Source organism: Bufo gargarizans, chromosome 2 (genome assembly GCF_014858855.1).
Source record: "Bufo gargarizans isolate SCDJY-AF-19 chromosome 2, ASM1485885v1, whole genome shotgun sequence".
NCBI lineage: Eukaryota > Metazoa > Chordata > Amphibia > Anura > Bufonidae > Bufo > Bufo gargarizans.
This window is the reverse complement of record NC_058081.1, coordinates 230,032,092-230,047,803: the sequence shown is the minus strand read 5'-3', so window position 1 is coordinate 230,047,803 and position 15,712 is coordinate 230,032,092. Positions and strand designations below refer to the sequence as shown.

The 15,712-nt window shown below is 41.8% G+C and overlaps 1 protein-coding gene across 6 annotated transcripts in view; it reads left to right on the top strand.

The window, feature by feature from the left end:
- The window catches only part of FRMD4A (FERM domain containing 4A), a 307,366-nt gene that overhangs the window by 190,836 nt on the left and 100,818 nt on the right, over nucleotides 1–15,712 (top strand). For all 6 annotated transcript variants that reach the window (XM_044280099.1, XM_044280097.1, XM_044280098.1 and 3 more), the window contains exons 5-6: nucleotides 283–367; nucleotides 12,214–12,270. In XM_044280099.1, the coding sequence (XP_044136034.1) occupies nucleotides 283–367; nucleotides 12,214–12,270 (142 nt within the window). The remainder of the gene's footprint in view (nucleotides 1–282; nucleotides 368–12,213; nucleotides 12,271–15,712) is intronic.

The window sequence follows — 15,712 nt, the reverse complement described above, 5'->3', positions numbered from 1 at the left end:
GGGTCTATGCCTCTGGACAGAACATGTCTTATCTATTGTCGCATGTTGTTAATCGTGGTCCAATTCAAGTCAATGGGTGCGCACCACAGCACGGACTTCATACGGTTGGTGCCTATGTATTGCAGACCCGCTGTTCTTGTTCCGCAACACGTTCACGGCACCTATACGGTTATCTGAATGGAGCCAAACTGAAATAATGGCGAGAACATCATGTGTTTTTCTATTAGACGCATTTGCTCATGTGATATATTCATGTTTTGTATCATCTCTTCTGTATTACAGGTTCTACATTGAGAGTATATCTTACCTAAAGGACAATGCCACTATTGAGCTCTTCTTTTTAAATGCCAAGTCCTGCATATACAAGGTGAGAACACATGTTTGTGTAGCAAAATCATTCTACAAGGCTTAAGTCTGGAATGTGGAGCTTGCATTGTATGGGTAGACTGATTTCATAGTCAGTTGTGGCACTGTGCCCCACATTGTGTTGAGCTTCCTGGAGTAGAAGAAATGGGATTAATAGCACCTTTTAGTCAGCTATAAATGGCATGATTTGAATCGGGCAAAATGACAGCAATCTGTGGTCAACATTTCTGACAGTAATGCATTGACTTCAACTTAACTGCGATTTCTAAAACTGGATATGATTCATGTGATCCTTAGGAGAATTTTTGAGACCTTTTAACTGATTATTATTAGATAGAAAAAAAAAAAAAAAGAAACACTGCATACAAAGCCTACACATCTTATTAATAAAATCCATAATTTATTGAAAAACTCAAAACCCCAAAATTAAAATCTACATAGGAACAAATATATGCCGCCTAAGGAGTACATAATTCATGAATATGGCATCAAGCAATAGTGCAAAATACTTATCATATAAGAAGGTAGGCAGTCATGGTGTGTAGGTAATACGCCCCACGCGTATCGCCGGATCAAGCCAGCTTCCTCAGGGCTCTAAAGGTCAGGGCAATTGTATCTGAATAAATAATTAGATAAAAAAATAGAAGTCACCTGTTAAGGAATACATTTGAGGAAGTAGAGGGGCGTGGTAGGGATATATTGACAGCCCCAATTGCAGAGCCCACGTCTCCATATAATGGCACCATCCTATACAAATTGCAGGAAGAGTTGCCATTTTTATTGGTACAATTTTTGGGTACATATGATTTTTTTCATTATTACACTTTATGAGGCAAGGTGACCCGAAAATTGGTTGTTTTTAAACAGGTTTAAAAGAGAGCAGGAGCGCACGGCGTCACTGGTTGCTATGACGCCGTGCGCTTCCTGCTGCCGCCGCAGTACAGTAATGCACTGGTATAGATCATACCAGTGTATTACTGTACTGCGGCAGCAGCAGGAAGCGCACGGCGTCATAGCAGCCAATGACGCCGTGCGCTCCGGCTCTCAGCAGGAATCCAGCCCGTGTTACCACGGACCGCTCTCAGCTGCGGAACACAGCCGTGTGCATTCGGCCTAACACAATAATAGCATTTTTTAAACAAAAATTGATTTTGCAGCGCTTGGATTAAAGAGCTTCCATGACGTCTGTACACGTGCTAGCTGCACGGGGCATGTGTAATTAGCCCGTATAGAGCCGTATGGCAGTCGGGAAGGGGTTAACCAATCATAAACCAATCATTGCAACATAATTCTAAATAAATAACTAATAATAAAAAATAAAGAGATAAAATAATAATAGTTATATGAATCAATACCACATACCCAGTATACCAGGTTGTATATCATACTCATAAAAACCCTTAATTGGATATTATAACATGATTATAGGATGAATTAGCACATGTCCAATTAGTGCTTGATAGTTTATAAAGTATTAAAAATTAAAGCATGATTATTAACCACGCTACCATGTAACCATTGTATCCAAAGAGACACAAAAGTCATGGAAACCTTATTGATCAAACATTAGAACATGATAATGTAACTCACGATCATATATCATCATATACCATATATAATTATCATGCATGAAATATTACATTAAGTACCATAATTATAGAAATCCCAATCATGTTAAAAAAAAAAAAAAATTCTTAATGGTCTGCATCGGGGAGTCAAAAAGAAAGGGGTCATAAATTAGGTTAGAAATCATCAAATTCATCAAGTACACATAAATTCATCAAAAAGAAAGGAGTAATAAATTAATTTAGGCTACTTTCACACTAGCGTTTTTTGCGAATCCGTCATGGATCTGCAAAAACGCTTCCATTACAATAATACAACCACATGCATCCGTCATGTATTATGTCTTCTATAGCCATGACGGATCCGTCTTGAACACCATTGAAAGACAATGGGGGACGGATCCGTTTTTCCTTGTGCCAGATTGGGTAAGAGAAAACTGATCCGTCCCCATTGACTTACATTGTGTGCCAGGACAGATCCGTTTGCCTCCGCTTCGTCAGATGGACAGCAAAACGCTGCAGGCAGCGTTTTGGTTTCCACCTCCAGAGCAGAATGGTGACTGAAAGGAGGCAAACTGATACATTCTGAGAGGATCCTTATTCATTCAGAATGCATTAGGGCGAAACTCATCCGTTTTGTAGCCCTTTTGAGAGCCCTGAACGGATCTCGCAAACGGAAAGCCAAAACTCTAGTGTGAAAATAGCCTTAGAAATCACCAAATTCATCAAGTGCACGTAAACAGGAAATCACAAGAGAATACACATAATCATCAAATGCACATGTTCAAAAAAATAACGAAAAAAAGTAAAGTATGCGAAAAACTGTTGCGAAGGCACACAACCAAAGTCCATCTTTAATATATCAACGATCATATTCATATAGAGCCATATAGGGGCCCTAGGTCCTTGGAGAGCGGCTTCAAAGTGTCCTCCAAAATATCGGTGGCCACAATCCCGTGACATCGATCCCACTATAAAGTGCAAAGTGCTTGTTACTCCAATCCAAAAAATGTGTATCGAACTCCAAAGTGCAAAAAATGAATAGTGATCAACCTAAAACAAAAAAAACACATCAATTAATAAATACGTGAAATATATATATATATATATATATATATATATATATATGTATTGTGTATAATATCCAGTGAAAGTGAGTTCTTTATTCAAACCAGAAGGTGTAAGAGAACCCAGGTTAAAAATCCACCTGGATTCAGATCTAAGCAATTGTTGACTAATCAAATCTAAACCCGCAATCCTTAAACCACTGCACCTAAATCCATGATGTTCCAAAAAATGAGAAGCAACCAACGTTAAAGGTTTTTCTTTCCTGAGCTTGTCCCGTGATGCCAAACCAATGTTGGAAAGATGTTGTTGTGCCCTCTTATGCAATTCCTGTGTTGTTTGAACAACATATATCTTCCCACAAGGGCACAGTAGGACATTTACCACATTTCTAGAGCGACAGTTCAAATAGTTTTTTAGGACAATATTCTTCTTGTTGTCTAAATTGACAAAAGTATCCAAACCCAACATAAACTGACAAACATTACAATTACCACACTGGTATGTGCCTCTCAATTTAGTATCTCCATCCATCACACCAGTTGGACGTTGGAAGTGGCTTTGCACCAGTTTATCCTTCAAATTAGGTGCTCGATGAGCGATTAATCTTGGTTCAGTATCATTACAGGAAGTCAGTCTCGTATTGGAGGAGAAAAGATACCAATGTGTGCCCAAAATCTTATATAAGTCCATCCAGTGGTTATTATATCAAGTGATGGGGCGTACTTTGTTATCACAAATCCTAGATCTTGGTTTAAACAGATCAGAACAATTCAATCCCTTGGCTAAACGATAAGCCTGTGAAATGATCCTTTTAGGGTATCCCCGCTTCTGAAAACGTGACGATAAGTCACCAGAGGCCTCCTTAAAGTCAACCATGGAGGTACAATTGCAGCAGAGTCTTAGGAAATGGCCTTTGGGTATTCCTTTCTTGAGTTGGGCTGGATGGAAACTTTGATAATGGAGTAAACTGTTTGTAGCAGTATTCTTGCGAAACAAAGATGTCACAATATGAGAGCCATCCAGCCGAATCCTCAAATCCAAGAAATCAACCTCTGAGTCCAAAATCTTATATGTCAAAAAGATAATGAGAGGATTTTGATTTAGCAGGCCAATAAACTGCTCACACCGCCCCCTTGGTCCCTAACAAAAAAATAAAACATCATCAATGTAGCGATACCAGCCCACAATGTGTTCTCTAAACATATCCAATGGGCGCACGTGTGTCTCCTCCCACCAACCTAGAAATAGGTTGGCATAAGAGGGCGCACAACAGGCACCTATTGCTTTACCGGATATCTGTTTGGAAAAAGTGTGATCAAACACAAAATTATTATTATTAATATTATCATCATACAATTGTGTTATGTTTAACAATGGGAAATTTACAATTATTTACTGTACAGGCGTACTGCTCAGGCAATATGTTTGCAATAACTGGTAAAATCAAAAGAACATTTTCTATAAGTGCAATAGATCTGTTTCCCACTAGATGGCAGTAGTTCCCCATTCAATTACCAGAAAAGCATTCATTTTAAGATGTATTAAAACCGAACAAGTGCCTTGTGTATCCTACTAAGGGGCTGTTCACGTCACGTATTTGTCAACCGATTAACAAATAAGTTTGGAAAAAAATATATGCAAAAGCGTAGTAAGCGGAGTCCAGCAAAAAACGTTTATATATTTTTTTACAATGGAACCCTATGGTGATGGATGTCACTCTATGACATCCATCCGAGAAATCCGTTTAGCGCATACGTTATGTGTATATGTTAAATGTTGGGGAAAAACGTGATGTGAACACTGCTTTAAATAGATAACTGGAGAGAAATTATTGCATGCATTTTAGGCCAGGACCGAAGAACATAAAAGCTAAGGCTACATTCACATCTGCCTCGGAGGCTTCACTTGGGGCTTCCATCACAGAGTTCGTAAAAAATAGTGGCGATAAAAGTCCTGTATGCAGAACTTTTTTCTCCGCTAACAAAACATTCTTCCAAACCTCCGGAGACATAACAAATCCCATTATATATCTGGGACATTTATGGCATAACAATAGGATATGATGGCATAGAAGTCCAATCGTTGGAGGTTGCACCTTTGGGACCCGCTCCTATCTCAAAAACAGAGAGCACACCGCACATGCACAGCATCCTCTCCATTCAAGTATGCATTCACTTTAGGCAAAGGATGGGGCTTATTAATCTCTATTAAAATATACATTACAAATATACCGTTTTTATCCACTTTTAGTGCTCACATAAAAGGGGTTGTCCAGAATTAGAAACAATGCCACACCTGTCCGTTAGTAGTGTCTGGTATTGCACCTGGGCTACACTGAAGTGAGCGGGCTGTGCTACAACACCATTCCCAACCTTTGGACATAGGTGACACTGGTTTTGGGAGAAAACATCCTTGTTTCTCTTTTTCTGGACAGCCCCTTAAAGGGGGCTGGGAAATAGCTAGCTGATATGCAGGGGCCTGACCACTGGGACCACTTATGTTTGATCCTTTGTCCTGATGGAGCAGCAGATGGAGCATGCAACCTACTATGCCATTTATTCTAGATGGTACCGCAGGAAATAGCAAAGCACAGTGCTCTGGTCATTCTCATCAAGATAGGAGAATGGGACTCCTGTTCTTGGGATTGGTGGGGGTCCAAGTGATCAGACCCCCAGTGATCAGTTGATTAGCTGGATGACTTTAAAACTTGGCACAAGCCCTTTAAATAATGTAATATCATGCAGGAGCCTCCCAGACAATGGTTGTGTATATAGTAAAACCTCAGATAAGGCAGGGTAACCTTCTATTCAGTGCGCCCTATTGTATAACGTTAACACGCAGATGGATTACTTTATTGTGACGTATCCCCCAGTATGAACGTCTCCTGAGCCTGATAATAAACAGCCTTCTGCTTCAGGAGGAACATATCTTACATGCAATAAAAGAGATGGCCAGAACACACCGTAAATAGGCGGAGGAGGAATCTTCCGGCATTTGTTCTCATAAAGATTCTCTTGGCTCGGACATGGAAGATGAAAAGCGCTGCCTGAGCTCCTTATGCGCCACTTATCACCGGAGTGTATTCAGGGCAGGGTGTTCCTCAGGGAGCGTGAGTGTACTTTCTAACACAAAGAGGACAAGGTCACCGCTCAGTCCCAGCAGTTGGTTCTAACAATTACAAATATGCCAGAGAGATTTCTTGCCAAGAATTGGTAGCGTTAGCCCTAGTCTATAGAAAAATGACATTCCTGTTGACTAAACACTATTGTCTTAGTACAAACTGTTGCTTGGTAGAGATAAGCAGCTTCCTGACTCTGAGCTGTCAATAGAGCGCAATATTAGGAACTGCGCTTTGTGTCTGTCTCTTTGTGAAGCCTAATGTTATTACTTCACATAGAAAATTTGACCATCTTTGACCATCAAAAAAGTTGGGAGGTATGGCTACGTGATCTAGAAAGTGGACAGAAATGTAAAGACAAGGTACTGTCCACTTTGTAGTGGTAGTGCCGTGGTACTGCAGCTCAACCCCCTTTTCAGTGAAACCTACAGTACCCCGCTGCTGGAAAATACACAGTGGACAGAGATGCTGCCAGAAACAGCTCATCAGTGGGGATTCGGGTTGTCAGACCCCCTACTGATTTGATATTGATATCCTATCCTGAGGATCATCAATATTTAGGTCTGCGAAAACCCCTTTAAATCAATTGGTCAATCACGGGGATGTCATAAACATGGCTTTTGTCCTAAAATGAATACTTTTAACAAAATTAGGACAAAGATCTGTGTATCAGGTTTGCCTGGAGCCTTTGTTAATGATTCCTTAATACAGGGTTATTCTCAGATATGCTCCCCTTAGCAGCACTACCTCCACTGATGTCCTAGAAATCCGTTAGCAGCCCTTTTAGTCGACTGGTAACTCTCTGCATGGGTGCTGTCAAATAGCTCCAACACAAGTTGTTCTCCTAATCATTGGATGTTGGGTGATTGCCATTTTAGTATTAGGGTTCTGCAAATAGATTGTATTTGCAAAATGGGTTTTCCTATCTAATAAGGAGACAGCATATAGCTAGGATCTGCCGTCACTTCATGATTGGTGGGATTCGACCTTGGGGTCTCCGACTAATTGTGATGGCACTAGTTTAGTGCTGTGCCCCCTCCTAAATTTTCCCTGCAGAACAGTGTTTGTGGCCACCCAGCTGGTCAGGGAACTGCCGCCAACCCCATTCACTTAAAAGGGGCTTTTTTCCCCTATACATCACTTTCCCGGCCATTGACTGCAGATAAAAACAGTAAAGTGGGCACAATGCTAAATCAGCACCCTTAGGTTATAACATATATTACTCCAGCTATATGCCATTCCTTTAAGGATGGAAATAACCCTTTAATAATATTTCATCTTTGTCATGACATACTTGAGACCTTGCCTTTGTGACTATTTGCTTTAAGGATTAGTCACTGCGGGATGGGGGTGCTTTGAATGAAGTGAGATACATGAATTCTTTTAGTTTTAGTATTGAAGCTCACAGACAATAGTACCAGTTACAGTCATAGTTAGGGGAAGTTAAAACCGAACATACAGTGGGAATTTGTAACAAGAAAGATGGGAAATCAAAGAATAATGACTAACACCAAATGCAAGTTCTGGGAATCCTTATACTTTTCTTGGTACAGAACTACAGCCCCATGGGCAGGAGTGCACCGCCAATGAGGCCAGGTGGATCGCCTCAAGCAGCACCAGGAAGGGGCAAGAGGGAACAGCGGAAGGGTGAGGGGAGAATACCTGTGTAATACTTCTAGGGAAGAACGCCTGTGTAATACTTCTAGGGAAGAACGCCTGTGTAATACTTCTAGGGGAGAACGCCTGTGTAATACTTCTAGGGGAGAACGCCTGTGTAATACTTCTAGGGGAGAACGCCTGTGTAATACTTCTAGGGGAGAACGCCTGTGTAATACTTCTAGGGGAGAACGCCTGTGTAATACTTCTAGGGGAGAACGCCTGTGTAATACTTCTAGGGGAGAACGCCTGTGTAATACTTCTAGGGGAGAACGCCTGTGTAATACTTCTAGGGGAGAACGCCTGTGTAATACTTCTAGGGGAGAACGCCTGTGTAATACTTCTAGGGGAGAACGCCTGTGTAATACTTCTAGGGGAGAACGCCTGTGTAATACTTCTAGGGGAGAACGCCTGTGTAATTGCATTGGGGCATCCCAAGGTTTCATAGAGTCCATTAGGAAAATAAACGCTGGGCCAGATTTACTAATGTGTCTGCGCCTAGAATCTGTTTAAAAAGTTGGCACAAATTGGTGCAACTAAAATGTTAGAATTGGGAGGCATGCAGAGGTGCAGAATAGACCCATATGTGTGGCATTTTTGCAAGATTCTTGCTTCTTGCCATTTGTCCAGTGCCCCCCCTTACGATCAGGGTATGAAGGGCTGCGGCTAAGCTAAGAAGATTCCCCACAGGGACCAGTGTCATTGACCTTGATGGGAAGGTGCAGGTTTGAGGCTTATAATAGCTCAAGAGGTTGTTAATTAAATCAGGACCTTGAAAGAACAGAACTCCAATTGTCCTTCTCTGGGAAGCAGCCTCCATGACTTGCAGAGCCGTTGAGAGAGGGGGAACTGGATTGTAGGAGGGGAATGATGGCGGAATGTCATTAGTGGCCGCCTGCAGCTATTCATGGGAACTCTGCATCCTGTATTCAGAGACATTCACTGTTTGGGTTCTCAGAGTTCACTGATCACCTCTTCAAAGTTCAATGCACTAAGTGAAAAGCAGGATTCCCATAGAAGACGTTATTCAAGCTCACATACATATTTCAAGACAGGAGGATTTGTTTGGATGGTATTTTGCTTAAAACTGTGGGTTTCACTTTGTTTAATTCCGGCTGTAAAGAAAGTCGCCGCAATAATGACATTAAATGGGACAATTAGTGAAAGCACGGTTCCCTATAGTATTTAGACTGGATCCAAACCAGAATAACATTACAGCAATTTATTGGAGTGTTTAGTATCTGTGCTGTAGAATTTGTACTGAAGTGGTTTAGTATAGGAAACGTAGAGTAAGTAGTTTTACAGTTATAAAATCTAAGGCTAGTTTCACACTAGCGACACGGACCTCCGGCAGGCTGTTCTGGCGGACGAACAGCCTGTCGGATCTATCCTGCCGCTAGTTCACGTGTGCCCCCGGACTGCCACTCCGTCCCCATTGACTATAATTTGGGCGGAATTCCATGCAGTACTTTTAGTCCTGCTGCCTCTCAGCGCGCGCTGCCGTGCTGCCGCCGGAACTCCGCCCCTGCCCCCATTATAGGGGACGGGGGTCAATGGGGACTGAGCGGCAGTCCAGGGGCACACGTGAACTAGCGGCAGGACGGATCCGACAGGCTGTTCACCCGCTGGAACAGCCTTCCGGAGTCCCCTAACGCTAGTGTGAAAGTACATACCCTTATATTGCTCATTTTTAGAGGTTACCAATGCTTCTAAGGGTGGGTTTACATCATGTTTTTTATGCCTTCATCTGAATTATATGTTAGGGAAAGAAAGGATACAAAAACGCAGCACACCATGTTCTTGTATACTGTAGAGTCCGTTAAAAAATGTATACTTTTTTTTTTTCAATGGAACTCTGATGAATGGATGCCACTGTATGGCATCAGTCTGAGGCATCCGTTTAACATATACGCTTTTTGAATACGTTAAACAGAAGGAAAAAATGTTATGTGAGCCCAGCCTTATACATTTTACATTCTAAGGCCTCATGCACATGAATGTATTTTCTTTCCGTGTCCGTTCAGGTTTTTTTTGCGGACCGTATCCGGAACCATTCAATTTAATGGGTCCGCAAAAAAAAAACGGAAGTTACTATGTGTGCATTCCGTTTCTGCATGTCCGTATTTCCGTTCCCCCAAAAAATAGAACATGTCCTATTATTGTCTGCATTACGGACAAGGATAGTACTGTTCTATTAGGGGACAGCTGTTCCGTTCCGCAAAATACAGAATTGACACGGACGTCATACGTATTTTTTGCGGATCCGGTTTTTGTGGACCGCAAAATACATACGGTCGTGTGCATGTGGCCTAACACCGCTGTGTCCTAATCAATCTTTTTATGAACATTTTTAAATAATTTCCATAGACGCTTCTCTACTGCAGATATTAGGATTCTTTACTATTGCCACTTCCCCTGTGAAGACATATCCCTGTATACATTGGGACTACAGCAGAACTTCCACATCAATGCCTTGTTTCCTATGGAGATACCCTAAGGAGACCCGTTTGCGTGTCATTTTTTTTCTAGTGTGAAAAAAACTAGAAAAAAATATGCTTAAAGGGGTTGTCTCACTTCACCAAATAGCATTTATTATGTAGAGGAGGTTAACGGAAGCCACTTATTAATGTATTGTTATTATCCATATTGCTTCCTTTTCTGGATGGATTCATTTTCCCATCACATTATACACTGCTCGTTTCCATGGTTATGACTGCCCTGCAATCCAGGAGCGGTGGTTGTGCTTACACACTATAGGAAAAAGCACCGGCCTATGTGCGCTCCTGCGGTCTCAGCCACCAGAGAGGCTGATACCTTTTCCTATAGCTTGCAAGCATGACCACCAGTGATAGATTGCACCTTCTCTTTTCTGCCTCATGCACTGATCATTCACTTTCTATTCACTGGTAAGCTCGGTCTTGCTAGACATAGAGATGAGACAGATTTTCATCTTCTCTGAAGGATCAGTACATGACTGCTGTCCATAGAAGGCTATAGAGACTGGAGGGAGCAGGAGAGACAAGCACACACATAGACCCTGCAGCTGGTTGTAGTGTTTTACTGTCTTACTCCAGTGCAGGATTCACAGCACTCATTCAGCACCACTTCTAAGTACTGTTTTATAGTGTCCTTTCCTAACAATTACATATGAAGCCTGCAGGGGGAGACACTGGTAAGACAAATGTGGTATACTAATCACAAGTCCTCTTTAAAGGGAACCTGTCACCAGGATTTTGGGTATAGAGCTGAGGACATGGGTTGCTAGATGGCCGCTAGCACATCCGCAATACCCAGTCCCCATAGCTCTGTGTGCTTTTATTGTTTAAAAAAAACAATTTGATACATTTGCAAATTAACATAAAAGAGTCATATCTTACTTGTGTGACCAGAGAAGAGTCATATTTTCAAGCTCTGACTCATCTCAGGTTAATTTGCATATGTATCAAATCAGTTTTTATACACAATAAAAGCACACAGAGCTATGGGGACTGGGTATTGCGGATGTGCTAGCAGCCATCTAGCAACCCATGTCCTCAGCTCTATACCCAAAATCCGGTGACAGGTTCCCTTTAAGACCTGGGACTGTCCCTGAAAATTAGGATACATTCACACGACCATATATTTTGAAGTTAACGGGTCCACAAAAAATGCAGATGCCACACGGACAGCATCTATTCTGTGGATCCCCATATATACATACGGTCATGTGAATGTATCCTAAGGAAGAACTGGTGACTATATCCTTTTCATACCACATTTGTTTCACTTTGTTGTTTTACCTCTTTTTGCATATGATTATAGCGTCCTTTAGGCACCTCCAATCCCATACTTGTTCGGAATCTATTTTGGGTCATGGATAGCTCCATTCATTAGATCTATGAGCACATAAATAATCCATTTGGCAGTCACAGTAGATTAGATATGAAGGGTCATATTTCTGCTGTGCCAGGAATACCTTTTCTGCTGTCTCAGCCTCCGGAAATCCCTTTCTTTGGCCAACAAATGTTTCAGTTCCTCGTGGTACATTTGGGAACTACAAATGGAGAACAACCGACAGCCCTGCGAGCAGGGGAATTCATCATACTTGACAGATTGCTCTTGCGCCCTTTTGAATGCGGAAATTTAGGCTGGTGTATACGAGCATTGTGATGGGAAAACCTCATGGGTTGTGTGATGGACAACTGGTTACACAGTATGTTAATCTTTGTTTAATTGGGATGAAAATAACTGCAGGGCCTTTGACTGTTCTTATGTTAGGCAGAATATATGTTAGAAGGCAGGTTTCGTGTAACTCCCCTTGTCTTAGCATTCCATGTCCCAATGTAATGCAGGCCTTTGATGTAAAGCCACAAGAGCGCAGCTCTGCACGCTACATTATACAGCTTGGAGCAGCCTGTTCTCTGCAAATTCACAACATCTTTTTCTCTTTGTGTTTTGCAGGAATTGATAGATGTTGACAGCGAGGTTGTTTTTGAACTGGCAGCATACATCCTGCAGGTAAGAAGGCTTTCTCCACCGCCTATCAGATGGTTCTCACATGGGGGAACGAAGGAAGATAATCAAATCTAAAGCATTGTCATCCACATCATACACACCACATGCTTTCAAATGCAAAATGTGATATCAATTAAGATCGCAACCTTGCCTTCTTCTTTTTTTTTTTTGTGTTTCTCAGATTCCATATGTGTGTAGGATAACTTGGCCGTTCCTTCTACGTCTAATGAGCCCCATGTGAAACCAAAGACATTTATTTTAACTTGACTTTTTAATACAATTGAAATAAGAGTCTTGCTTCGCTATTTACATTTTTAGACCATTTACTTTGGTCAGAAATTGCATTTTAATGCTCTGCTTGTATTTTCTATGGTTGTGTAGACATCCCTTTGTCACAGTTGGTGGCTCTTAGGAAACAAGCTCAGTTTAATGTACCAGGTCACAATACAGAGAAGGAGTCCTGACATCTACCTGTGTATCCTGCTACAGCTTGTATTTGTTCTCTGGAGGCCCTTGTTACCAGATTGTCAGTTCAGTCCCAGCTCTTAATGAGATGTGAGATTTCTGGCTAGCAGAAACTATAAAACTGAACCAATAACTGTTATGTTCCTGTTCCTAGTCACCCAAGTAGTGTGGTACATGTATTCCTGGGCATGCACACCATGTCCACAGATGGTATTCACACTGCTCCTATTTTGTATAGGTGCCGCGTAGACATACAGTACAGACCAAAAGTTTGGACACACCTTCTCATTCAAAGAGTTTTCTTTATTTTCATGACTATAAAAATTGTAGATTCACACTGAAGGCATCAAAACTATGAATTAACACATGTGGAATTATATACATAACAAAAAAGTGTGAAACAACTGAAAATATGTCATATTCTAGGTTCTTCAAAGTAGCCACCTTTTGCTTTGATTACTGCTTTGCACACTCTGGGCATTCTCTTGATGAGCTTCAAGACGTAGTCACCTGAAATGGTCTTCCAACAGTCTTGAAGGAGTTCCCAGCGATGCATACATCTCGATTGGCTTCAGGTCCGGTCACTGTGGAGGCCAGGTCATCTGGCGCAGCACACCATCACTCTCCTTCATGGTCAAATAGCCCTTACACAGCCTGGAGGTGTGTTTGGGGTCATTGTCCTGTTGAAAAATAAATGATGTTCCAACTAAACGCAAACCGGATGGAATAGCATGCCACTGCAAGATGCTGTGGTAGCCATGCTGGTTCAGTATGCCTTCAATTTTGAATAAATCCCCAACAGTGTCACCAGCAAAGCACCCCCACACCATCACACCTCCTCCTCCATGCTTCACGGTGGGAACCAGGCATGTAGAGTCCATCCGTTCACCTTTTCTGCGTCGCACAAAGACACAGTGGTTGGAACCAAAGATCTCAAATTTGGACTCATCAGACCAAAGCACAGATTTCCACTGGTCAAATGTCCATTCCTTGTGTTCTGCAGCCCAAACAAGTCTATTCTGCTTGTTGCCTGTCCTTAGCAGTGGTTTCCTAGAAGATATTCTACCATGAAGGCCGATTCACACAGTCCCCTCTTAACAGTTGTTCTAGAGATGTGTCTGCTGCTAGAACTCTGTGTGGCATTGACCTGGTCTCTAATCTGAGCTGCTGTTAACCTGCGATTTCTGAGGCTAGTGACTCGGATAAACTTATCCTCCGCAGCAGAGGTGACTCTTGGTCTTCCTTTCCCGGGGGCGGTCCGCATGTGAACCAGTTTCTTTGTAGCGCTTGATGGTTTTTGTGACTGCACTTGGGGACACTTTCAAAGTTTTCCCAATTTTTCGGACTGACTGACCTTAATTTCTTAAAGTAATGATGGCCACTCGTTTTTCTTTACTTAGCTGCTTTTTACTTGCCATAATACAAATTCTAACAGTCTAATCAGTAGGACTATCAGCTGTGTATCCACCTGACTTCTCCACAACGCAACTGATGGTCCCAACCCCATTTATAAGGCAAAAAATCCCACTTATTAAACCTGACAGGGCACACCTGTGAAGTGAAAACCATTTCAGGTGACTACCTATTGAAGCTCATCAAGAGAATGCCAAGAGTGTGCAAAGCAGTAATCAAAGCAAAAGGTGGCTACTTTGAAGAACCTAGAATATGACATATTTTCAGTTGTTTTCACACTTTTTTGTTATGTATATAATTCCACATGTGTTAATTCATAGTTTTGATGCCTTCAGTGTGAATCTACAATTTTCATAGTCATGAAAATAAAGAAAACTCTTTGGATGAGAAGGTGTGTCCAAACTTTTGGTCTGTACTGTATATAGTCTTGGAACGCCTATTTTGGCCTTCAAGATGTGGGGATTTTTTATTGTCTTTCATCCCTGCCTTCTGAAAGCCATAGCTTTTTTTTATATTATTATTATTATTTACAGCTATGTCCCAGTGATGAATGCCTTCTTCTGTTCCTGAAATGAAAACACAGCATTTTATGGTAGCAGTCACTACTGGGAGCTGCATGCAATGGCAACAGTGTAAATTCCTATGCACAGACCTCCCCGCAGCAGTGTCTTCAGGCACATAGTCTTATAATACAGAGTATAAAGGAAGCAGCCGACATAGAGCCATATGGGGAAATGTATCAATGTGGTAAATGCTAGTTGTCTGGTGTGAATACTGTACATTGAGGAATATGGTGTATGACAGGGATGCCCAACTTGCGGCCCTCCAGCTGTTGCAAAAATACAGTTCGCAGAATGCCTGGACAGCCTACAGATATTAGGGCATGCTGGAAGTTGTAGTGTTGCAACAGCTGGAGGGCCGCAGGTTGAGCTGGTGTATGAGAATGAACACCCTTTTACAGAAGTTAGGTAAAGTGCAATAACATTTATATATTTTACTCACTTATATAGTGCTGACATATTCCACAGCACTTTACAGTGGAGCTCACAATCTAAGGCTAGTTTCACACAAGCGGTAAAACCTTCCGGCAGGCTGTTCTGGCAGAGGCATAGCCAGAAAAAGGCTGCAGCACTTCCAGGCCCCATTGACTATAATGGGACTCGATGGAGATCCGGCTGGGATTCGGCCAGACAAATAGGGGTTTTTGTTCAGTGAATTTTGGCTCTAATGCCAGAAACAGACCAGCTCTCTGCCTAGTCACATTATAGTTAATGGGCTCCAGCAGGGGTCAAGTAGTATTTGGCTACGTTCTTATGTATTTGGAAGGAAACCAGAGTACCAAGACAAAACCAACACAGACATGAGGAGGGCATACAAACTCCATGTAGAGATTGTCCTTGGTCAGATTTGAGCCCAGGACCCCAACGCTACAACACACCAGCGCTAACTATTGAGTCACCATGCAGGCATCTGAACATATATGTTCCTGCACAGTACATAATTAGAGGCTGAGAATGAATACGATGCAATACCGTACCGAATACCAATTTTCTCTTCCAAAGTTCTC